This window comes from Arvicanthis niloticus, chromosome 4, assembly GCF_011762505.2.
Source record: "Arvicanthis niloticus isolate mArvNil1 chromosome 4, mArvNil1.pat.X, whole genome shotgun sequence".
NCBI classification, from domain to species: domain Eukaryota; kingdom Metazoa; phylum Chordata; class Mammalia; order Rodentia; family Muridae; genus Arvicanthis; species Arvicanthis niloticus.
Genome location: NC_047661.1, coordinates 120,976,023 through 121,000,869, shown reverse-complemented (window position 1 = coordinate 121,000,869; position 24,847 = coordinate 120,976,023). Strand labels below are relative to the sequence as shown.

Here is a 24,847-nt window from a genome sequence, read left to right as displayed (position 1 = left end):
ACTCTTGTCTTAAATGTGACCAGTCATTCGGACTCAATCGTGGACTGGTCTAGAAATCAATCCAATATTGGAAATAACAGTCCTCATTTGGAAGGCTGGTTCTGGACATTTTCAGAGACATATTTGAAAGTTACCTGCAGATCTCTATGATATTATATTAGCAAGTTGGGACAGGATCTGGATTTCAAACAAGTGTTAGTGCATGTGTTAAGGTTCTTTTAATTGTCAAGTGAAAATTACTTTTGTTTCATCTACATTATTTAATGTAAGTTGCATTGATTGTACACTTTATAATTATGTTAGTGTGTTGAAACCTGGCATGTCTATTACAAAGGTCTATCAACCAGCTTTTTTTTTTTTTTATTGCCCTGAGTACTACAGAACCTTGGTATTCTGAAAGAAAAAAAAAATGCTTGCAAGTACTGAAAGAAGTGAGTCAGGCTTTAAGCAGAACCAAGAGTTTAGTGGGCTTATTGCTGGTATAACAGCTTACATTACATTAATTGCTAGTACCACTGCTTCTGCAATTGCTTTGACACATACTTTTAAGACAGATACTTTTGTTAATCATGTAGCAAAAAATGTTACTAATGTGTTGAGTATACAAGAGGATTTAGATAGGTGTTTGGAACAATGGATTGATACTCTTTATCCTATTCAAATTTTTGGAAGGAGGTTCAGAGTTTAAGAGTAAGGAGCCATCTTAAGTGTCATGTCAAAATTACTGTCCAGAAAAGGACACACATGCAGAATAGTCGACTGATTATATCTGCCTAGACAGAGTAATCAGCCTTTAATAATCCTGCATCACTAAGGTCTGTCAGATGATTCTGGGCCAGAAGGCTGAAGATTTGATGCTCCAACGTTCAGTAGTATAGGGACTTTTCAGGTGTTCAGCGGTCTCTATAAATTGGCTAAGTTTTAGAAGTTATGTTTAGTGCTTCCCATAACTTCAGTTAACTCAGTCATTCTGGATTTCTGATGGGGTTGAAGACCTATAGTCTCATAGCCAATCCTGGCTATTTACTTTGAGAGAAAAGATCTGAGTAGATGGTTTTCAGCTGACATTCATTCTAAGCCAAAAAAGCCAGGATCAAAAGTAAGTGTTTTAGTTAGACGAGATGACAGAGGTTCTGGTTAGTCAACAAAATGATGGACTGGGTATTAGGACTATCTTGTACCTCACTGGTACAATTAGGAATAAGTATGCTCTAATTGTATTTTGAGAGAAAAGTTTTACTTTAACAGGAAGACTGATATGTAGGAGGAGTTAAGTGGGAAGGAGTACTGAGAGGAAGAGATGGAGTAAGGAGAGAAGATGAAGGAGAGGAGAAGCTAGGTGATGAGAGAGAGAAAGAGAGAGGGGGCATGGAGGCAGATGTTCACATGTCTCCACCAGTCAAAGATAGTTTTTATATCTAGGTTGGGTATTGGGTTACGCTTCTGATTGAGCATTACCAAACTTATAAATCCTTTGATTAACATTTTAAAAAAATTATATAAAAACAAAAAGGAAAGGGGGGCATGGGACAGGGGTTTTCTAGGGAGGGGAAATGTGGAAAGGGGATGACATCTTAAATGTAAATAAAATATAAAATAAAAAAATAAATAAAAACATAAAATAAAAAAAAAGTGTCATGTCAAATACCATTGGATTTGTGTTACTTCTAAGATTTACAATGATAGCCATTATAATTAGAAAAAAGTTTAAAGACACTTGCAGTGTATTTGGCATAATTCTAACATCTCTCTGGATGTTTTAACTTTGCATAGTAAAATTATGAATTTAAAGAATGCTGTGCATTGATGTGGCAGATATTTCTGATAAAATTACCCTTGGCCTGAGGTCAGTGTTTCTATTTTGGTCAAGCTTCAAGAATGGCATATATAACTTGATCATGCTAGCCCTTTTTGTCCTGGGAATACTTTTATTCCTTCCCATAGTGTCAAAGCTTGTCTTTAACAAGATCAACATGTTGGCAGCCAAACTACATGGCTTGAAACTGAAAATGGACCCCCAGACAGATTATCAGTTTAACAGGCTGGCAAGCCAAGGACAGGTAAGATTCTGCACAAAGCCTTACCAACCTAAGACATAAATGCATTGCTTTTGATAATGCAAATTCCATGACAGGTAAGGAAGGCATTCTTGTCAGAACAACCAAAGACATGCTCAGTCTTGTTTATAAAATAAAAATAGGAAAGATGTGGAGAGCTTTTGGGGAGAGCTTTTAATATTTTGCTTTCACATGTAAAGAGGAAGCACCACCCCCAGAACTCCAGTCTCTTCAGCTGGCCAGCAATGCTTCCTGGGCCCTACTGTTTTGGTCTACTGTGGTGAATGACTCGTTCAGGCCTGCTCAAGGTTGGGGGAAGGGTACAGGGATGGGATAGGGGAATTCTGGAAGGGAGTGGGAAAAGGGGATGACATCTGAAATGTAAATAAAATAACCAATAAAAGAGAGAGAGAGAGAGAGAGAGAGATAGAAACAGCTTATGTCCCATATTTTTTTCAAACTATAGACTTTATATGCAAATGGCTCAAGGTTAAAAATCAAAGTTGCTCCTTTCTGAAACTGTAACCCAGGTGACTCAGCTTCTCCACGCTTCCATTTTGGAAAGAATGACCCACCCCAGCTCTTTTGTGATTCTCTTCATAGAGAAAAGCCATTCCCATTTGGCTCCCATGTGCTAAGCAGCGCCTTTCACTCTGTCTTGTGTTTGAACCCTTTATCAGTCCAGTCTAACCCATTCGACAAGGCTTTTAGTTGTTTGGAGACAATGCCAGAGTTTTCTCATTTCTGTGCCTGACAAGAAAGCACTGGGTGAGGCACATGAAGCCCTCAATTTTTTTCACATGAATTAAAAAATACAGGAAAATCGAGGAGTAAACATTAATTTGCTGAGACCTATTGTGTACCATTATGGTACGATAATGCCTTTCACAGATTTTTTTTCCTTTATTATTTTATTTGTTTGTTTGCTTGTAACATGGTCTTGCTATGTAAGGCAGAGGTGGCAGCCACTAAGCCCAGTTTCACACATTGTTTATTTAACCTTCACAAAGTTCCTTTTACAAGTATTAAGAAAATTGAGACTGAGAGATAGAAAGAAACAAAAATCTCTCACCTCCAACCCAATTTACAATCTAGTGAAGAAAAAAATGTTATATATGCCAGAATAGTGAAGCAGTTTCAATAGTGCATAATAACAGCGCTTCAGGCAAAACCAAAGGGAAGAAAAATATTTCGTTAGAAATAATTTTATAGATGCCTCTGCATCTTGCCTGGACTAGAAAGGGTAAGATGCTGCCAACAGTTGAAGATAAATGCTTTCCAAGAAGCTACAGTCGTTACTCTGACATCCACGGGTCTTCCTCCAGTCTCGGCAGACTCGTTGATTAGCAAAATAGCCTATAACGCCGAGACTTGTGTGAAGTGTTTTCCATGTATTAGTTCACTTAGCATTTCCAACATCTCTTAATAATTCAAATATTTTACAAAAGACAAAGCTATAAAAAAGAGTCACACAACCCTAACAGAGAAGTGACTTTTAAGTGACCAGGAGGAGTCCTGCTCCCATTCAGCCAGTTCCGGAGCCAACTCATAATGACATGGTACAATCGGCTCAAGCTATAAAGCACTTTATTCAATTCAAAAAAAAAAACCGACATCTCAGGTGAAGTATATTAAGTTCTCAAGTTACAAAAGGACTTGGAACACTTAATGCTATTCGAAAGCCGAAACAAACTGGGAGCTATCACTGAAGATAACAAAAGAAAGTCCCTCGTGACCCAAGGCCGGGTTTGAAGCATTGTGCTTCTAACAGTCCACTCTCAAGAACGAACATAAAGTCATAAATGGCTGTGACGCCCACTCCAGCCTGCTCGATGTTTGCTTTTTAACAGAAGCCTTTTCATCTGCTCTTTCCTGTGGGTTTTTTTTTTAAATCAGTTGCTAACCTCGCCCTATAAACAGACCCTGAAAACTTAGCCCTGTGGGGCTGTATACTTATGATGATGATGGCAGTGATGATGAAAACGGTGGCAATGACAAATACCCACAACTATGAGGATGACTTCACACTGCAGTAAATACTAGGTGCCTTAGAAAGAGCAATGAATGTGTTTACCACAATCCCCATTGACATTTAGCCATTAAGTCTCTAGAATAGAAGCAATAAGGAAGGTCACCAAGAAATACCAGGACTCCGCTCTACACATATATGCAAATACTCTCGTCTTGATTCAGGTTCCTGAGTGAAGCACACATATAAATACCCTTCTGTGCCACCACTGTCTCACTGTAGCTGTGTGAACATGGTGCCAGGTCTGAAGGTCCTTCTGTTCCTCACCCTGCATCTCCTGCAGGCTGGGAAAGGCTCCATGGTCCATCTCAACAACAATGGATACGAGGGTGTGATCATTGCAATTAACCCCAGTGTGCCAGAGAATGACAGACTCATCCCAAGCATAAAGGTAAGAAGGGTTTTCATTAACTGCATATTTTCGGGTCAATAATTCTGTTGCCTGCACATCTGAGCTCACACACACAATTACACACTCACACACACGGTTTTACCCTCCCAAGGGGCGCTTTGACTGTCTTCATCATGTCTGCAGTATTATCTACAGTCAAGATAAGGATCTACCTAGCTGTATATTCTATTATACATTAAGATCAGTGTCCAGGCTGTTAGTAATTTAGTAACTAGGTAAGGTAACAGACTTCAGAGCAAGTGGGGCAGAGTTCTCATCCCTTATCTAATAACGGGGGTTTATAGTCTATACAGCAAACATACACCTTAGCTCTGGCAGCTTGTGCTGCAGTTCCTCCGGTTGCTCCTACATGCCCAACTTTGGAAAACCAAAAGTCCTTACCCATCTTACCTTAAAGGGAAACATACACATTTTTTGAAGTTGATTTGTTCCTAATTTTACTTGTAGCAGTATAATAAAGTATTTTAGCATATAGTGTTTTAATATGTACTCTAGTCTTACATCCCTTCAGTACCACTAAGATCTGACTAAGAGGAAGGACTCTAACTGTTACGTAAATAAGAAAGTAAGTGGTCTACAGTTATAAAATTAATGACCAAACTGAAATCAATCAGCCCTTCATATTTTTATTTTTACCACTTGGTAAAACTTGGTCATTTACTAGATGTGAATTAGAAATGTTTACTGCACTTATTTTGAGATATTCCTTCTCTAAGTATAGTGTGTTCACTAAAGACAAAGTTAACATCAAGTATATCAAGTATACAGTATAACAAACCGTAAACTCACAAGTTATGTAACTGGGGGCTTAAAAATATAAGATTCAGAAAGTGAGAAGACTTTGTCCTTCAAGAGCAACCCTCTTTGCACAACACATTATCTCCCAGTATGCACTGGGTCACAAAAAAACATATAAAGAACAAATCCAAGTGGCCATTCTCTGAACCCTGACCCAAGTCATCTCTGTCCACTCGGAAGAGTGTCCTTTCTTCTTTATTTTCAGCACATGTACTTCCTCGTCGGGTCCCCAGCAACCCTCTGTCCTCCACACAGGCTGAGTGTGTCTTGGGCATTCGGGGATGCTTTCTAGTGCAGAAAAGCCTGGTTTGTCTCCACTTGCTCTCTGCTGCTGATGGTGCTTTGGATTTCTTGCTGTTCCTCACAATGCTGTCTATCATCTGCATCTGGAATAGCTTCTCCTTCTAACAACACAAAAGAGAGCTCATGCTTGTTTGTCAGAGCTGCACAAAAGAGGGAGTGCAGCCATTTTGATTGACAGCACTCAACTCGCTCACCTTTTCCAAGGACACTTAGAATCTTACCCAGGCCAACAGATGCAGCAACAGGAGGAGAACAACCAGCTCTCTACTCATTGGCACTCCAAGTTGCAGCAAGAATTCGACAGTTTTTGCATGGCCAGTGGAGATTGCTCATTGTGGTACAGATCTGCTGTCCTCAGCAGCCGTAGGAGCCAGGGATGTCGGCCATCATGCCTCTATTCAACTCAGCTCGTCCACCGCAGGTCAGGGTGCTGACTGTTGATTTTAGACTCTTCCATCTCGTCTTCTGAGCATCTCCCACAGACTTCCAATCCTAATTACTTTTATAAGTGACCCAACATATACTATCTCCAACCTATACTCCTGACTGCAAGAGGACACAGGTAAAAACAGGCGCAAATTTAGGCACATGAAAAGAAACATACAGACTTGAGACTGTAAAATTATTTCTATTTAAGGGAAAGGAGCTTCTATCTGCTTCTGATTTCTGTACACTCTTCAACACTAATTTCGTTGTGTGACATTATTACCACAATGTACCTTTCATTTTGTCAGGAAATGGTAACTCAAGCCTCCACGTACCTGTTTGAAGCCACTGAAGGAAGATTTTATTTCAGGAATGTAAGCATTTTAGTTCCCACGACCTGGAAGTCAAAAACTGAGTACTTAACACCGAAACAAGAATCATATGACCAAGTAGGTGTCACATCCCTCTCCTAAACTGGTTCCTGTCCCTTTTACAGATGAATGCTTGTACCTTTTGGTGAATACTAATCCTGTTGGGAAGAAAATTAGTAACATAGCTTTCATCAGTTAAATGAGACAGTCCTTGTTTGTAAAATCGCTTGATTCTACCACTCCTGGAATCTGACTGGGTTTGTTGTTCTGCACCTTAGGCAGACGTCATAGTTGCCGATCCTCATCTGAAATACGGAGACGATCCCTACACCCTTCAATATGGACAGTGTGGGGACAGAGGACAGTACATACATTTCACTCCAAACTTCCTGCTCACGGATAACATGAATATCTATGGACCCCGAGGTAGAAATAACTATTTTATTCTTCTTATTTCCACTGGGGAAAAGCAAACCACTACCATTAATGTGGATTTCTAAGACTTAAAAAAGTAAGCATTAAATAATTCCTTCATTTAGAAATATGCTAATTTGTTGGAAATATGCTAATTATAGCCAACCTGTTGTGTATACAGATCTAATAGTTAAATAAGCCACGTGATAGTGTCATTCTATTTCATTGTTTATGAACTAATGAAAAATGTTGGTTTCTCAAGTTGTCTAGCTCAGGCTAGCAGATGAGCAAGAAATTTAAATAGAAAAAATCCATATTAAATAGTTTGCATATTTACACATTAAATAGGTGACAATTTTCTCTCTCAGGCAGAGTCTTTGTCCATGAGTGGGCCCATCTCCGGTGGGGGGTATTTGACGAGTATAACATGGACCGGCCTTTCTACATGTCTGGAAAGAACGTTATCGAAGCAACAAGGTATCACTGTGTGAACTAATCTGATTCTACAATTTCTTATTTATGGCTCTTCAGCTCTCTGTATTGGGTGGTCTGAGGACGATCTGGGGGTCGATCTACTCAAGCCCTATGTGTGAACTGGTCAAATGTTTAATTTGGCTTTAAAATTAAAAGTAGAAAACACTTAGAATATTGTTTTTAAGTATTGAGAACAATAGGAATCAGTGTTTTGAGGAAATAATTTTGTGAGAGAATGTCAACTTGATGAAAGAGGGTGCTGGAGAAACATCTACTTCTGTCCCCACCGCCCCCACGGTGTGTGGTCTGCAGAGCTGCCTGGACCTGTGCACACAGGCTCAGCTGAGAGCAGCGTGAGCCTCCGACTCCCTCTTTCCCACCACAAAACCATCCCTTGCCTAAACAAGGCCTATACGACCTTTACTTATTTCTCCTCTTGATCTTTCTGCTCCTCCCATTTGAGGTTAAATGACCTGAAGAGAGTCCCAGAGAACGCACCTGCACCTCGCTCACACTTCTGCTAACCAGCTTATCTTCTTCTTGTTTTGTTTTCTCCCAATAGAGCTTAAGATTCTTGGAGGTTTTAGTTAGTTAGTTAGTTAGTTTGTTTGTTTGTTTGTTTGTTTGTTTGTTTGTTTTTGTAATTCTCTAAATGAAGTCAAAACTAAACAAACAATTATCAAGGGATAAATATTTACAGCATTAAACAAATGAATGAGTTTCCTTATGATCCACCATAAAAAGATATATATTAGTTAAAACAAGCCCCTAAAACCCACTGAGCTCCTGGTCTGTGCCAAGAAACTTTGAGTCTTATCACACGTGTAAGTTAAGCTTTGGGACCAACCCTAGAGCTACCTCTTTTGAAAAGACATTACAATCTCTGTTATTCTTATAATACAAACAAATTTGTGAAATGAACTAATGTCATGAAGTATGAATAAGAAGATATTTATACACACACACAGAGAGAGAGAGAGAGAGAGAGAGAGAGAGAGAGAGAGAGAGAGAGAGAGAGATCTAGAATCCTTTAAGGATTCTACCCCACTCCCCCATTCTCTGACATGGATTTAGCAATTATCATTGTCATGAAGCCTATGTTTGATGCATATATTTTTCAACTCTTCACTTAGCCTAGCTCACTCATCATAAAAATGAAAGCTGCAAATTACTATACATTTACAACCATGTACTATATACATGGAAATGTAAGAGAATTTTAAACGTATTTTGATTTTCCTCTCCTCAGTAAAAACCCAATTGCTCTGCAACTCTTACCTAACTTAGTCATTATAACATCCATATAAGTTTGATATTTATCAAATGACCTTTACAACACAGAGAAAATAGATTTATTGATCATATTAGGAAGCCAATGGCTGTTTAAAACCATACACTGAAAATACAGGGTTTGCAGGGGGCGTTGTTTGGGTGTTGTTGTTGTTGCTTTCCTAAAACCAAGGTTTGCAGAGGTAAACATTGTGCCTACTCTTGTCAAAATGAAATATTTGGTGCATAACCAAGAGGAGTTTGAGAAAAAGATTTCAGGACAGGAGAGAGTGAGGGAAGCTTCAAAACTGGGGCTGAGAGTATATCTTGGAGATAGAGAGCATGTGCAGCCCCTGGGTCCAACATCTAGCACCACCTAGGTAATCCAATTCTTTTATTATAGGTGTTCCACCGACATCGTTGGCACCAATGTGATCAGTGAGTGTCGGGGAGGCAGCTGTTTGACAAAGAAATGCCGACGTGACCCAAAGACAGGACTGTATGATCCCAAATGTACATTTATCCCAAACAAGTCCCAGACTGCCAAGGCCTCCATAATGTTCATGCAAAGTCTCGATTCTGTAAGTACTTTTAATTTTTCTCACAATGGAATCCTTGCCAAGAGTTAAGTAGTGAAGCTTTATTTTCACTATGATACTCTATGTATCCACAAAGAGGAAGAAAATGACTCGCTGAACTGATTAGAGGCTCTTCTCTGCAGGCAAGGTTGGGATGTGTCTGGATAGTACCCTATCCCTTCTCGTTAACCTGCTCATCATCTGCAGAGGTGGCACTGTACCCTTCCTACTTGAGTCACATAATTTGTTAGAGTCCTTACCTCCCCGGTGTCTATTGGACTGGTGTGTAGAATAGCAACCTCGAGTTAACTCATCTTCCAAGTGGTTTCTCACACCAGCCTAAGAGAATCAAAAATGGAGCCTTCAGGCGACATTCTAGGTGTTCCACTGTCTTCTCGCTAAAGCTTACCAAACCATTATAAAATGCTAATATTTGGTTGAGAAATCCAGATGGTCCTGTCTCCACAGAATAGATATAAGAATATAAGTTCTCAAAGACAATAGTCTAAATACGTAATTGGAGGGGTATCAACAGATGTGCTAAGAGTCAATGGATTTGACACAGAAACCTAATGTGTGTTTCCAAGATGTCATTGACAGAACACAGATAAATCTACTATTTTGTTCCCTCATTTTAAAAATGGCAATTAAAATATGGGGTTTCCATTATCATTATGTTTATAAGTCTAATAGAAACAAGTATAAACTCAGTGCTTGATGCAAGGTAGGTACAAATCAAGCCTTACATTTTTTTAATTTTAAAGCTTTAAAATTCTGATTTTAACATTTATAATATATTTTGAAAATACATAGTCATCTCTTTCTCTAGATAAATCCAATCTTTTTTAATTTTTAATTTTCACTTGACACATAGTAAATTTATGGGATACAATGTGACATTTCACTAGACAGACATAATGCCTACTGATGAAATAGGACTGATTAGCATATTCATTACCTCCAAGATTTATGCTCTTTCCTGTGCTAAGAACATTCAAAATCCTCTCATCATGCTATTTTGAAACATGAATTAATATTGACTAGAGTAACTTTATTCTGCTATTAAACACTAGAATACATTCCAGTAATCTACCTGTAATTTTATACAATTAACCAACCTCTCTCTGTGTCCTTCGCACTTGGATTTCCAGTTGCAGATGACCAACATTCTACTCTGCTTCTATTATACCAAGGTTTTTAGCCTCGAAATGTTAGTGAGATCACAAAGCATCTGTCTTCTTAGGCCCCAATTATGTCTCTTAGCACAGTGTTCTCTAGGCTCACTTTTATTGTGGCAAATAATATTGCTTTGTTCTCATTTGTGAGTGACTACTAGCCAAGTGTGTGTACACTACATTTTGTCAATCCATTCGTCCATTGATGGACTCTTAGGTTGAGTCTACATTGTGAACACTGTGACTAATATAAATGTGCAGCCGATATGGTTGTTGGATATCTGTGCAACATATGTAGATAGAGAGATAGAAATGGAGATAGAGACTGCTTGGTCATACAGTGTTTCTATTATTTAGTTTTCACAAACTTCCATTTTATTCCCTAGTGCACCAACTCAGATTCCTTTTCTAGGACCTTCTCCAGCATTTTCTTTTGGTCTTTTTTATTGCATCCACCTGGCTGGAGTGGGATTGTATCTCACTGTGGCCTTAACTTGCCCTTCCCTGATGGTCAGTGGTGAGGAGCTCTTTCCCGTATATCTACCAGTCCCTTGCCTGTATTTTCTTGAGAAATGTCTACTTAGATCATCTGACCATTTTTAATCTTGTTATTTCTGGGATGTTTTTCTTTGAGTTCCTTATGAATTCATAAGTGTCTTGTTGTAGACCATCTGTAAGTGTTTTCTGCCATTATGGAGGTTGTCTATTTACTTATTTGCTGTGGGTTATTTCCTTTGCTGCCATCCAGCCTTAAATTATATAAACACATTCTCTTTACCTTACAAAGGTGTATGCAAATGTAAGAATAACTTAAATGAGAAACTATTTTAAAAACAAGTCAAAGTTACATCTCTAAATTATTAGAGCAGCTCAATTGAAACTAAGCAATTCCTCATAGACCAACACACAAGCAACAGATACTACCACAGGCATAAAGGAGTTTCTGATGGAACTGAAGATTGTTGTGGCACCTAGGCAATGGTGTAAGTTCAAGCAAAATTATAGATTTGAAGTTTTCTTCTGAAATGTGTGAACTAGACAAAGTTTTAAATGGACCTTTCTTCTGGGAATATCTGACATGATTGATTAAGGATAGTTCAGTTTAACTGGCTGAGCCCAGATCAGCAAAATGTTCAGCATCCAGTCAAGAAATCACCCGATACAAGAAGATAATCAGAGCACACACTGCCTCTTCCAAATCATACACCATCAGGCATTTGACTATCAGGACACAACGTCTGCTGCTTCTGTGGGACAGGAACAGTAAGGAAAGACACCTATACACCTATTCCCTTCACAGGAAAGCTAATAATACATGGCATTGTTCAGAGACAAATACTGTGTTTTAACCATATATCTTATTCAACATAGGACTAATTTCTAATTATCATACTATAGATTAAATACATTATGTACTGAACACAGAATATAATCTCAAACTCTGGACATAGACGGCACCCAATACTGAATATTCCCCATCTGTTCCTTCCATCCCTTAGACATAATTCTCTCCAACTCAAGTTCAGTGCTGTGTTAGGAGCTGACACCAAGTAAATTATTACAAATAATTTTTCTAATGAAGTATTTTAAGGAGAGCAGTAGAAGTGTTGAGCAAAAGTTAAAGTAGGAAGAGACACAGATCTATGAATCAGTCATACGAAAGTGCCAAAGATGGCTTCTGAGTGGATGTGTTTTTATCGGGGATTGAAAAAATAGTATGAATTTAGCAAACCTGTAAGAGAGAAAGAATTCTATGCAAGGAGACAGATTGACAGCAAGTAGAGCCAGGCAGAGTTGCTGCCTCAACGGCACAAGTTGAGAACCATCTGGAGACTCCCATCACAGTCATAAAGATTCTAATACTCGTTAGAATAATTTTAGAATAGAAGCTTGTAATAAAATGGTGTTTTCTTAATTTGTACAGAATTACCTTTAGGGTGAGTGAGAATTCAGGTGAAGGTTTCTGGCGTGTTCTAGCGACAGAAGTTCTGTGATGGATTCAAGAAATGCATGCTGAACAGAAGGCAGAGAATGGGGCTGAGCTTACAAAGCTACAAAGCTAGGGTGTTGGGCTTTTCTTTTCTCAAGTTTAGACTAAAGATGAGATAGCTGCTTAATTCCTCCAGGAATGTGACAATGCTGTTGTGAAGGCTAGGACTGGATGAGAGTGGGTGAGGCAAGGAGGTCAGCTGGGAGCCCCAGCAATAGGCAGGTAAGAGACTTGATTCAAAGAAGATGGTGGGAGAAGGAAGAGGGTGCAGTGTGACAGGCGTCACCTCAGAGCTAGAAGGATGGGAAGAGAGCCTTTGTTTGCATCCATATTTTTTCCCACCCAATAGAACCCCATTTGGGAGATTTGAATCTGAGTGATGTCAGAAACAAAGCTCTCAAGGTGTAAGTGTGAGAAATACAGCTATATCAAGCTAGTTTTAAATCTGAGTTTAATACAGTAGAATGGTGTTTAGGGGACAGTTAAAAGAAATGGCTGTAAAACCATTTCTGTGGGCTGACTGTGAGAAGTTTTCTTCCTGGACCATGAGGTAGTTTATAAGGACACTTTTTCATCTTTCTCCAGGTTTTCAAACCCTGAAGAATTTTCAGTGTTTAAAGTAATAAAAAAAATCCACTGGCAGAATTATTAGCTACAATTCATCACTTGGAGAAATAACTACATCTCTCACACAATGATTATCTTCCACGGGTATTGTTTCTATGTGTCAAAACTCGTAGGCACTGATAACGAGCTAGATTGTAGGGGTGTCTGTCCTCAAGTTTCTGGGCTCACTATGGAGACGTAGAGCAAACACAGTAAAAGACAGCCGTCTCTTCCACTCTACTTTTAGGGGACAGAAATTACCAGAAACCATACTCTCTTCTCTTACATTTAATTCGGGATGGGGGTCCTCAAAGAGTAGATGAGGAAGCAAGAAGCTAACGTAACTACATGAGCGGCCACCATTCTGCACTGACAATCTAACTTTAAAACCTCCAGACAGCGTTGGCCTTAAATACTGACAGCGTTACTCATTTTCATGTCCATGTAAAATGGATGACAAAACATCTAATATAAAGTAATTCTTGTCAGGAGACAAATCCTGTTCAGGATGCGCCTGGTGGCTAACGTCATAGTTGGAAAAGAAAATACAAAGGTGACCTGTTACATATCACAACATCATGTTTTAATTGATTTAATTTTTTTCAGGTGGTTGAATTTTGCAGCGAAAAAAACCACAATACAGAAGCCCCGAACCTACAAAACAAAATGTGCAATCACAGAAGCACATGGGAAGTAATCAAGGCGTCTGCTGACTTTCAGAATACCACTTCCATGACAGGAACAGAAGCTCCTCCTCCGCCTACATTTTCATTGCTCAAGTCCAGACAGCGAGTGGTCTGCTTGGTGCTGGATAAATCCGGAAGCATGAGCATAGTAGGACTAACTATATGCTGGATTTCGTAAATTAATTATTTAAGCTAAATATAGAATTATTATTTAATTTTATTTTAGTTTTAAGAAACTAACATAGATGTTTATGCCAAACACTGAGATAAAACAATGGTTAAAGTGGGGTTATAAGATTATAGATAATTTTTATCCCATAACTTTTGGTTCTAGCTAGGAAAAATTTAACTGCACAGAGAGAGAAGTGAAGTCAGATATGATGGTGCCTACCTATAATCTTAGCTACTCCAAGACTGAGACAACAAGCCTCTGTCGCGGCCTGTACTGCCCGGCTTTGTGGGCCAAAATGTTGCGGCCTGCTCTGCTCCACGCTTGGCGGCCACTGTGTCTTGGCCCAAGCTGCCGCTCCGGTCCGAGGGTCAGGGTCTAGCAAGAGGGAGAGAGAGAGAGAGAGAGAGAGAGAGAGAGAGAGAGAGAGAGAGAGAGAGAGAGAGAGGATAAAGGGGAAGAGACTCGAAGAATGGAGACAAGACAGAGATTCTGATCAAGTCTCATTTATTGAAGGGAATTCTGAGGTATTTATACGCTTTTGCCACGTGCCTTGCAGGTGTTGATATGACATAAGCCTTACAGGCGTCTATAGCGTGGACAGCACGTGCACCGTGTGCCTTGCAGGCGTGACTACCACGTGCGCCTTGCAGCTGGGGGCAGTAAACAGCAACACAAAATATGTGGGATATCAGAGTGTGCTTCAGCTGTTGTAGGCTATTGAAAACCAAATCTCTTATCAGGGTATATGGTTCCAGATGGCTGCAAAGTTGATCTAGCCGCTTTCTGCTAAAGTCAGCTCCCAACAGCCTCAGTTGTGAGCATAGGTTTTAGGCCAGCCTGGGCAACCTAGCAATATCCTATCTGAAAAAGAAGAGTAAGGAAAGAAAAAAATAAAAATTATCCATGGTGCCACCATTGAACATATCATGTCTCTTTTCTGATTCTTTTTTTTTTTTTTTTTTTTTTTTTTTTTTTTTTTTTTTTTTTTTAGTATAGAATAGAGTTTATTTAGGGCATGTAGAGGAGAGTTGAGGGAGTAGAGACAGAGAAAGGCAGAGACAGAGTCAGAGAGAAAAGAGAGAGGAGAGGAGAGGAGAGGAGAGGAGAGGAGAGGAGAGGAGAGGAGAGGAGAGGAGAGGAGAGGCGAGGAGAGGAGAGGAGAGAGAGGAGAGAGGAATGGGGAGAGAAGGGACAGAGAAAGTAAGAGAGTAAGAGCCCTTTTCTGATTCTTAATGTTTACTTTTCCTTCAAAACTCTAATTATATTTTGTATGTTTTATAACCCAATCTTTTACTTAATAGTCTTTAAGATTTTTCCCTTGTAAAAAAGGATTCTGTGAAACGTTTTAATAACTACATCATATTTACTGAAGCAGCAAGCACAGGGCCTACATGGGTCAGCACCGGGTCCTCTGCATATACGTTATAGCTATGTTTATGGGACTCCTGACTGTGAGAACAAGTGCTTCTCTGACTCTCATGCCTACTCTTGGGACTCTTTTCCTCCTGTTGGGTATCCTGTCCACCATCAATATGCTAATTTCTGCTTCATCTTATTATATTTTATTTTGTCATGTTTGGTTATGTCATTGAAGTCTGTTCTTTTCTAATGAGAGACAGAAAGGGAGTGAATCCAGAAGGGAGGGGAGAGGAGGAAAGATGGGGAGGAACTAGGAGAAAAAACTATTTTCAATAAAGGAGAGAAAGGAAAAACAGAAAAATAATTGTTATATTTAGCAATTATTTCATATGTACATACCATAATTTAGTCAATTCCCTATAGTTGAACATTTTTGATACTTTTCTACTTGCTATTTACTAAAGTGTACTTTTTAAAAATATTTAATTCAGAAAAAATATTAGATTTTTATATAAAGAGTTAAGATTTTTTACAAATATAGATAACAGTCTTAAGGTTTATTTTATGTGTATAACTGTATTGCCTAAAGTATGTATGTGTACCACTTGAGTGTCTCAGGCCTGCAAAGGCCAAAAACTTACTCGGGTCCTCTGAAAGTGGAGGTGCAGACAGTTGTGAGCCACATCTGGGTTCTGGGAACTGAACTCAAATCCTCTTCAAGTACAGAAATTTGCTTAACCACTGAGCTAATTCTCGGATCCCTAAACTGAAGAAGATATATCTTAAAATATGTTAATGAATTATTATCAAGATCGATAGCCCTTGGTGATTTCTGTCTTTCACTAATATGACAAGATTTAAAGAGACTCCAGAGTTGTTCTCATGTGTGAGTGTGTGAGTGTGTGTGTGTGAGTGTGTGTGTGTGTGTGTGTGAGTGTGTGGGGGGGGGGTTATGGGTGTGTGTGTGTGTGTTTGTGTGTGTGTGTGTAATCTTTTATGGTTTTGTTTACCTTTATGCTTTTGTTTAAACAGCGAAACCCCATCACTCGCCTCACCCTAATGAACCAAGCAGCAGAACTGTACTTAATTCAAATTATTGAAAAAGAATCCTTGGTCGGCCTGGTCACATTTGATAGCATTGCCACAGTCCAAAATCAGCTGATAAGAATGATCAATGACAGCTCCTACCTAGAGATCAGTGCAAAGCTGCCTCAAGAAGCTGCTGGTGGAACTTCAATTTGCAACGGACTCAGAAAAGGATTTGAGGTTAAAAAAAAAATTAATTCTATCACTTGCCATTGACTACTTCTTTAACTCTCACCAAGGGTCATGAGTTCATTGATTCCTCATTTAATAATAGTCTAACCTGGTCAAGACAAATCATCTTGTAGAGAAGAAAGTAGCCTTTCCCACTCTCTGTAGCTCATGTCCAGCTGTCACCTGATGTAACATCAAGGGCTACATGGCACTGGGGAGTGGATATGCAAGGGGAGATCAATGATTGAATAACAAGGTTTTTTTATTGGATATTTTACTTACTTACATTTCAGATGTCATCCCCTTTACCCATTTCTCCCACCCCAGAAACCCCCTCTTCCATTCCTTCTCCTCCATTTTGCTTTTATACCATTTTAATTACATGCATTATTAAGGTCAGTTCTAGGTTGAGGGTCTAGCAATGTAATAATAGATGCAAATAGTCAAGGAACAAGCAACACAATAAATGCAAATAGTCAAAGAACAAACAAGGCATTAAATACAATTACGTGAACACTCCAGTGATCACTGTTTCTAAGGGCTTATCAAGATGACGAAAATATCTAAGCCTACTTCCCTGTTATAGCCCAAAGTCATTTTCATGTCTGAAGCCTACTTCTTTGTTCTAGGCTAAGATTTAGATTTCTGCCTGAAATTACTTCTTTGTTCTAGCCTAATGTCAGATTCCTACCTGAAGCCCACTTCCTTGTCCTTGGCCAATGTCATATTCCTGCCAAGTAACTAATTTTCTTGTCCTCAGCCCATGTCAGATTCTTGCCAAGCAGCCCCAAAAGCCTCTCTCCCTTTTTTATTTTGTTAACAAGACTGAGACTGTCTTAGGTCATTCTGACAAGAATGCCTTCCTTACCTTTCGTGGAATATTCATTATCAAAAGCAATGCATTCTGTCTTAGGTTGGTAAGGCTCTATGCAGAATCTTACCCATCTTTGGCTTGTCAGCCTGAATAGCAAGATCTTATTGGGGAGTCTCTCTGGCACCACCATGAGTGGAAAGCAATAACATTAGGAAAACCGTGTAAGAAGGCTGTTGGTACCAATTAATACTGTGGGTACCAAAACTCCTGCCCCATCAAATTGACATTTAAAATCACAGAGCCCCAAGTGCTCCTCAGGCAGCAAAAGACCAAGCATAATGAACGCAAATTTAATGGTGTTAAAATTGTAAACTAAAATGTCAGGAGCACTTGTTGAGGGATGTAGCCAACGGCATGTGTTGATAAATCTTGATATTCACATTTTCAGACCTAAGCTAGCCTCCACTTGAGTCTATTTATCATCAAATATTGAGATAAAATAGGAAGTCACCTTGTAAACTAATCTTCTTGTCTCCAAGTAGTCACTGCCTCTCTGAATGTGTTGGCCTTAGAAGCATGTGATCCTAGCCGTATTATGTCTAAATGTTTTGGGGTCATTCAACTCAGTCAGAGCCTAGCTCTGAAGGCTCCGCTTACCCACCAGCTTTCCCTGGGGAGTTCATATGAGCTTGGACACACTGCCAGGCTGAGCTCCAGGGGATGCAGCCTTCCAGACCACCTGGGTTACTTGCCTATCCCCAAGTGCTTCCTAGGATAGTAACAGAAGCTGTTTACTAATTTTGTATAGGACTTACATGACTCATGCTTCCTCTTGTTAGTAGTGGATACTCGCACGTTTTAAAAGACCAGGTCTATCAAGACTCCAGCTTTCAAAACCTGTACATTACACCTGGTTTCATGTGCCAACTCAGCTGGGAATGATAACGCAGTTAGCTCTCTCTGAGGCAGAAGCCTAAGGGCTCCTCCAGGACTAAAGCAATTTGTTCTTACTTTTTTCACTCAGAAATTATCTCTCTGTGACTAATAATGTGGCTTCCCCCTCCAGGCAATTACCTCCAGTGGCCAGAATACTTCCGGTTCAGAGATCGTCTTGCTGACAGATGGGGAAGACAGTGGAATAAGCTCATGCTTTGAGGAGGTCAAACACAGTGGTGCTGTCATCCACACCATTGCCCTAGGGCCTTCTGCTGCCCGAGAACTGGAGACTCTGTCGGACATGACAGGTACAACTTCGGAACAGAGTTTGGATAGAAAATGATGTTCTCTCGTCTCTCTGTTGTACATGATCTTTCTCCATAAACTGAAAACTGCTCAAAAATTCCCTGTCTTAAAGTTAATTTTTGCTTCTTGCTCCTCGGGTTTTTCCCCTCCTCTCTGTTTGTTCCATACCAACATCTCATGATGCTCATTATCTGTTGTGACCGTTTATTCTTCGCCTAATTTCAACTGATTAATTACCACTAGTCAGAGCCTTATTTCTCTACAGTTCCCAAGGGCAACCAAAATTATTCCTCAGTTTAAAAATACCATTCGACTCAACAGAAAATGTTTAGGCATCCAGCTTTTACAGAAGAACCAATGGAAACCCAGAGGCTATACATGATTTGCTGAAGAGGCCTGACTACCTTTCAGGACTCATTCTACCGTGGGGTATTTCCATCAAATCCTAACACCGTCTAAGCCTGACCACACAAGCCCCTGTGTGGCTACTTCAGTAGTCTTCCAGACAGGGCTTTCCTCCATGTAGTAGTTACATAAGTGTGTAATGACTATCATATTTTAGGCAATCGTTTCTCTGCAACCTATTCTTCCTTAACTTCTTACATGCAAGTAATCTCCCTCTTCCCTTTAATGTCTCCATTATCTATTTTCTACACTTCATCTATCTTCATCCTAAACAGTCAATATCTCATTATCATTGATGCAATTTTGAGCCAACCAGAAAATAAGCCACTAACTTATAAGAGCTGACTTAAATTTCACTCTTGTGGTATTAATTATATCCTATCCAGGCGTTGCTACAATAACTTGCACTCCCTTCTGGTGACTGATTAATCTAACAAACAACTTAAGTTCTTTAGGTTTCGCTTTGTTCTTAACACACTTTGAGCAAGTAAATTCCACTTGGAACACTACAACCCTGAGGATCTTGAAAAGTAATCTTTGGCGGAGTGTAACTAAGTCTTAAATAGCTTGTTCAGTAGATCGTTGAGCTCACAGAGTAAACAGGACTTCCCCTGTTTAAAACTTCCCTTTAGGAGGGCGTCGCTTTTATGCCGGTGAAGGCACCAACAGCCTGATTGATGCTTTCAGTGGGATTTCATCTAAAAGTGGCAACATCTCGCAGCAGGCTCTGCAGGTCAGCAAAACCCTTTGTCTTCTCACTGTTACAATAAAATCCCATCATGCTAATTATTAGCTATTTCTCCCTAACTGTCTTAGTTAAGGTTTTATTACTGTAAACAAGTACCATGACCAAGGCAACTCCTAGAAAGGAAAACATTAAATTGGGGCTGCCTTACAGTTTCAGGTCTGTTCCATTACCATTATGGTGGGAACATCATGGCACACAAGCAGACATGGTGCTGGAGAGGTAGCTGAGAGTTCTACACCTTGATCTTCAGGCATCAGAAGGAGAGTGTGTGTCACCCTGGGCATAGCTTGAGCATAAGAGACCTCAACACCCACCACCCATACCTTCTCCAGTAAGGCCACACCTCCTAATAGTGCCACTCCCTGTGGCCAAGTATACAAACATGAGTCTATGGGGACCTTACCTAGTAAAACCACCACACTAACCTAAAAATGGCTCCATTGCATAGAAGAAACACTCCCCTATTTAATTTGGTTTTCCATGGCTTAAACATGCCTTGTCTCCCACAGTCCTTTATTCCTCATATTATTTTTAATCTTTATAATTTTTATAAGTTTAATTTTAGCAATTTAACTTATTCCTAACATATTATTTTTACAAAAAAAATTTAGCGTTCAATTATTTTAACTGAAAAGAATTTTGAAACTCAAAATTATACTGAACTACATTAACTTTACAAATCCATAGTAATAACATATAGGTTTTTGCATCTTATTTAAAATTTCTGGAACAGTTGGAGAGCAGAGTCTTGTTGACTGACGGGAAGGAATGGCTAAATGGAACAGTACCTGTGGACAGCACCGTAGGCAATGACACGTTCTTTGTTATCACCTGGACGGTACAAAAGCCAGAAATTATTCTTCAAGATCCAAAAGGAAAAAACTACACAACCTCAGATTTCCAAGAAGATAAGCTAAATATCTTCTCTCTCCGCCTTCGGATTCCAGGCATTGCCGAGGTAGGTCTCTTCCATTTCTTTCCTCAGTTATCAATTTATGTTAGAAAGTAAAGGCATCCTCCACGTTTCCAATACTAAAATAGTAACAGATAATTCATCTTAGAAGTAAGCTTCATAGAACACAGAAGGATTCATGGCCACATTATCAGTTTATAAAATCAGATCTTAAAAGTCGTTGTTTAGACTGGGGCAATATCTCCACCATACACCCGCTGAGCTTGCAGAGGCTCTGGCTCCATTCCCAGCATCACAGATACTCTTGCCCTTTTTCTATTTACACTACTAAGTAATTTTATATCCTAAGCACAGAGGAGGAAAACACTAGCAAACCTCTTACGGAGAATTTTATTTTTCAGACAGGTATTTGGACTTACAGCCTTAAGAGTACCAAGTCTCAGTTGCTAACGGTGACAGTGACCACTCGAGCAAGAAGTCCCACCATGCTCCCAGTCATCGCCACTGCTCACATGAGTCAAAGCACAGCCCAGTACCCTAGCCCGATGATTGTGTATGCACGGGTCAGCCAAGGGTTTTTGCCTGTTCTGGGAGCCAATGTCACAGCCATCATAGAAGCTGAAGATGGACAACAAGTCACCCTGGAGCTCTGGGACAACGGGGCAGGTAATGGGAGCCTGTGTCGACACCATGAGACTTAAAATTATTATCTCAATGTTCCTCTGTACACTTAAGAACTATATTTTAAAGTGAAAGAAATCTAGTTGCAATTTTGCCCAGCTGTAAGTACTGGTGTGCTTATAAAAAGATAAAGAGAGGGAGGATATGTTTTGGTGGATGTTGTGGTGAGGTGTGGGGGAAGGGGGTGCCTCCACTGGCCCAAGACGAGGCATCCATTCCCCTCTGAGGGACCATCCACACAAGGGTATAGTATAGAATAGAGTTTATTCAGGGCATGGGGAGGGGAGTTAATAGGGTAGTAGAGATGGAGAAAGGAAGAGAGAGAGAGAGAGAGAGAGAGAGAGAGAGAGAGAGAGAGAGAGAGAGAGAAGGGAGGTGGGGGGGGGGGAGGGAAGGGGAAGGGAGTAGACACCAGCCATGAGCACATGGAGAAGGGGGAGGGGATTGGGGAGAGAGCGGGAGCAGGAAGGCAAGAGTAAGAGAGAGAGAAGGCAAACAACCCCTTTCATAGAGAATGGGGTACACCTAGCTGTTGCCAGGTAACAGTGGGGCGGAGCTTAAACAAAATGCTAACAAGAACCACTGTTATCTTTAAAGTTCATTAGTTTTACTTGAACCATGGAGGGAACTCGAGGACCATTTGTCTCACTTCCAGCATCAGTGTTTTAATCCACTGTCTTATCTTTGTATTTTCTTATTTTGATAAGTTTCTTGCATGAAATAGGAACCACTATTATTATTTAAATGAGCACCACAAAAAAGGACTGAGCACCTGAGAATTCTTCCAAAATCATAGGGTTATCATGTGACCAAGACAAACTTCGAAGCAAAATAACATGACTCTAGAATTCCTGTACTTGAAACTGTGTCACCTTATCTATGAAACAACTGCCATCCCCTTGTACTCACCGTTACAACTCTCGTTTTTTACTTACCAGACGACTTGACTAACTCTTACATTTCAATGCCAAGGTGCTGACACACTCAAAAATGATGGCATCTACTCAAGATATTTCACAGACTTCCATGGAAACGGCAGATACAGCTTAAAGGTCAATGCCCAGGCAAGGAAGAACATCACTAAACTAACTCTAAAACAAAAGATTAAGTCTTTCTATGTACCTGGCTACGTTGAAAATGGTAAGTAGCTTTTCTATATCTGCACCGACTACCTGCAAGAACTTACAAAAACAGACAGGACAATATAAAAATTACAATTTTTTGTTGTTGTTGTTGTTTTATTTTTGTTTTGTTTTGTTTCGCTGGGATGTAGATCAAATTATACTAAATCCACCCAAACCGGAAGTCCCAGAAGAAGCCACAGAAGCTACAGTGGAAGACTTCAGCAGAGTAACCTCTGGAGGGTCGTTTACTGTGTCTGGAGCGCCCCCTGATGGCAACCACACTCATGTGTTCCCACCCAGTAAAGTCACAGACCTGGAGGCTGAGTTTATAGGTGATCATATTCAACTTACATGGACCGCCCCTGGCGAGGTCCTCGATAAAGGAAGAGGTAAGTTTGATACTGAGTTTTAAAATGTTCTGAAAGAAATCCCATTATCTTTCATTTTTCTAAAGCTTCTCCAATGTCTTATTTCTGCATAACATTTATGGAATAAATAACAGTAACCCATTATTCATTTATATTCAAATATAAAAACTGAAACCCAAAAGATACAAGACACAAATTATTCCTGTTCTAACTTGAAAATTCCAACACAGCTTTTTTCATATTGTTTTTTATCAAATTGCCTGTCTCAATTTGAACTATTTTTAAATTAAATGAGAAGATGAAATAACAACATTCTCTTGTATCCTTTTGTCTCAAATAAGGTCAATTTTCTAAGTATTTCTGTCTTTGCTCAATTTTATTCAATTACTGCTGAGCCTGCAATGCTGTCAAATTATCTGGAACAAGGCTGGCTCTTAGAAGTCAACAAAGTACAAAACACACCAGGTAAACAGATAACTGCAGACAGGCAGACAAATAGATAAAAGATAGGTAGATAGATACACAGATATTGATAAATTATAGATAGATAGATACATAGATAGATACATAGACAGATAGACATAGATACAGAGATGATAGATAGATAGATAGATAGATAGATAGATAGACAGATAGGCAGACAGATAGGCAGACAGATATATAGATAAACAGATACATAGATAAATAGACATAGATACAGAGATGATAGATAGATAGATAGATAGATAGATAGATAGATAGATAGGCAGGCAGACAGATAGGCAGACAGATATATAGATAAACAGATACATAGATAAATAAACATAGATACAGAGATGATAGATAGATAGATAGATAGATAGATAGATAGATAGATAGACAGACAGACAGATAGATCAAAGGATTTAATTAGGGGAGAAAAAATCAGTTATTTGCCACATATTTTACGTATCTCCAACTTTATTTAAAACATAAAAAATTAAGTCTTTATACCAAATAAGGATTATAAATATTTTATTCTCACAATTTATAAGACATTCTATGTCCATTTCTGTTAGATTTCTAAAATCAGTATGGAATGTAATACACAGGAACCTTTCTTTCTTGATGAAAGAGTAGTTACAGCAGCTAACCTTTCAGCCAACCACTAATTACATATTACTGCATTGCCCTAAACACTTTTTACTCATTACCATTTACAACTATCAGAATATCAGCAGTCAAAACTTCTTGTTAAATTAATCAAATGACTGAATCTCTGTTTTACACTTTAAAAAATGGAGATGAGAAAGATGACAGTGTAGAACCAAGGTGCTAGCCGAGGTGGGAAGAGGTCCTGAGACCAAATTCAGTGCTCATCTAGCATCTGTGACCTTTGACTCCTGCTCCTCCATCTTCCTTGTCATTGTGCTCTCTGAGTAAACCACCCCCCCCATTGCTCCTTCTTTCAACTTAATTAAAAGAAAGAAAACAGAAGATACTTCTGGTTTTACTCCACATGAACACTGTGTGTACCTTGTTCTAACTTAAAACAGAGTTCTACTCTTTCTCTGTCTTTCTAAAAAGAACCCTGGATTCTAGGTGGAAGGCTGGTAATATATGATATTGAATTAAGCTTTTCTCTGATTTTGAAACTGGACATTTTGTTTTTCAATAACTGTTAGTATACTTGGTCGTAAACTCAGTGAGATGGGATAACCAGACACAAACGGTACCTGGGCTCTCAGTCTAAAGCTCACATGCCCTGCTCCGAACGCCACACAGGCGCAGTGCAGAGGCAGAGAACCATCCTCAGGATGCTAATGAACATGATGTCTCTCTTCCAGCACATAGATACGTCATCAGGATGAGCCAGCATCCTCCGGATCGCCAAGGAAATTTTGACAATGCTACCTTAGTGAATACTTCCCGTCTGATACCTAAAGAGGCTGGCTCACAAGAAACATTTGAGTTCAAACCAGAAACTTTTGAAATAGGAAATGGCACCCAGATCTACATTGCGATTCAGGCCAACAATGACGCCGGTCTCACCTCCGAGGTCTCCAACATCGAACAGGCTGTCAAGTTTATTCCTCCACAGGAACCCAGCATCCCTGATCTGAGTGCCAAAATGTCCATATCCAGTTTGACAGTTTTTGTATTTGTAGCAATTTTATTCATATTTTAAACTAGAAATTATAGTAGAACTAAAATCCAA

The 24,847-nt window shown here is 39.4% G+C and overlaps 1 protein-coding gene across 1 annotated transcript; it reads left to right on the top strand.

The window, feature by feature from the left end:
• The first annotated feature begins 4,288 nt into the window (after window positions 1–4,288).
• On the top strand, window positions 4,289–24,847 carry LOC117707084 (calcium-activated chloride channel regulator 3A-1-like). The gene is made up of 14 exons (XM_034500437.2): window positions 4,289–4,477; window positions 6,334–6,474; window positions 6,675–6,822; window positions 7,179–7,287; window positions 8,957–9,134; window positions 13,509–13,736; window positions 16,152–16,385; window positions 18,257–18,434; window positions 19,470–19,570; window positions 20,319–20,543; window positions 20,900–21,164; window positions 22,152–22,319; window positions 22,453–22,692; window positions 24,477–24,847. Exons 1-14 carry the CDS (start codon window positions 4,319–4,321, stop codon window positions 24,815–24,817), a joined length of 2,715 nt encoding a protein of 904 aa, XP_034356328.1. The 5' UTR covers window positions 4,289–4,318; the 3' UTR covers window positions 24,818–24,847.

Excerpts from the sequence above, each read along its gene's own strand:
- LOC117707084 (XM_034500437.2), top strand. The coding sequence starts at position 4,319 with ATGGTGCCAGGTCTGAAGGTCCTTCTGTTCCTCACCCTGCATCTCCTG. Across the intron at positions 18,435-19,469 it reads GACTCTGTCGGACATGACAG|GAGGGCGTCGCTTTTATGCC; the intron begins GTACAACTTCGG and ends ACTTCCCTTTAG. Across the intron at positions 22,320-22,452 it reads ACCTGGCTACGTTGAAAATG|ATCAAATTATACTAAATCCA; the intron begins GTAAGTAGCTTT and ends GCTGGGATGTAG.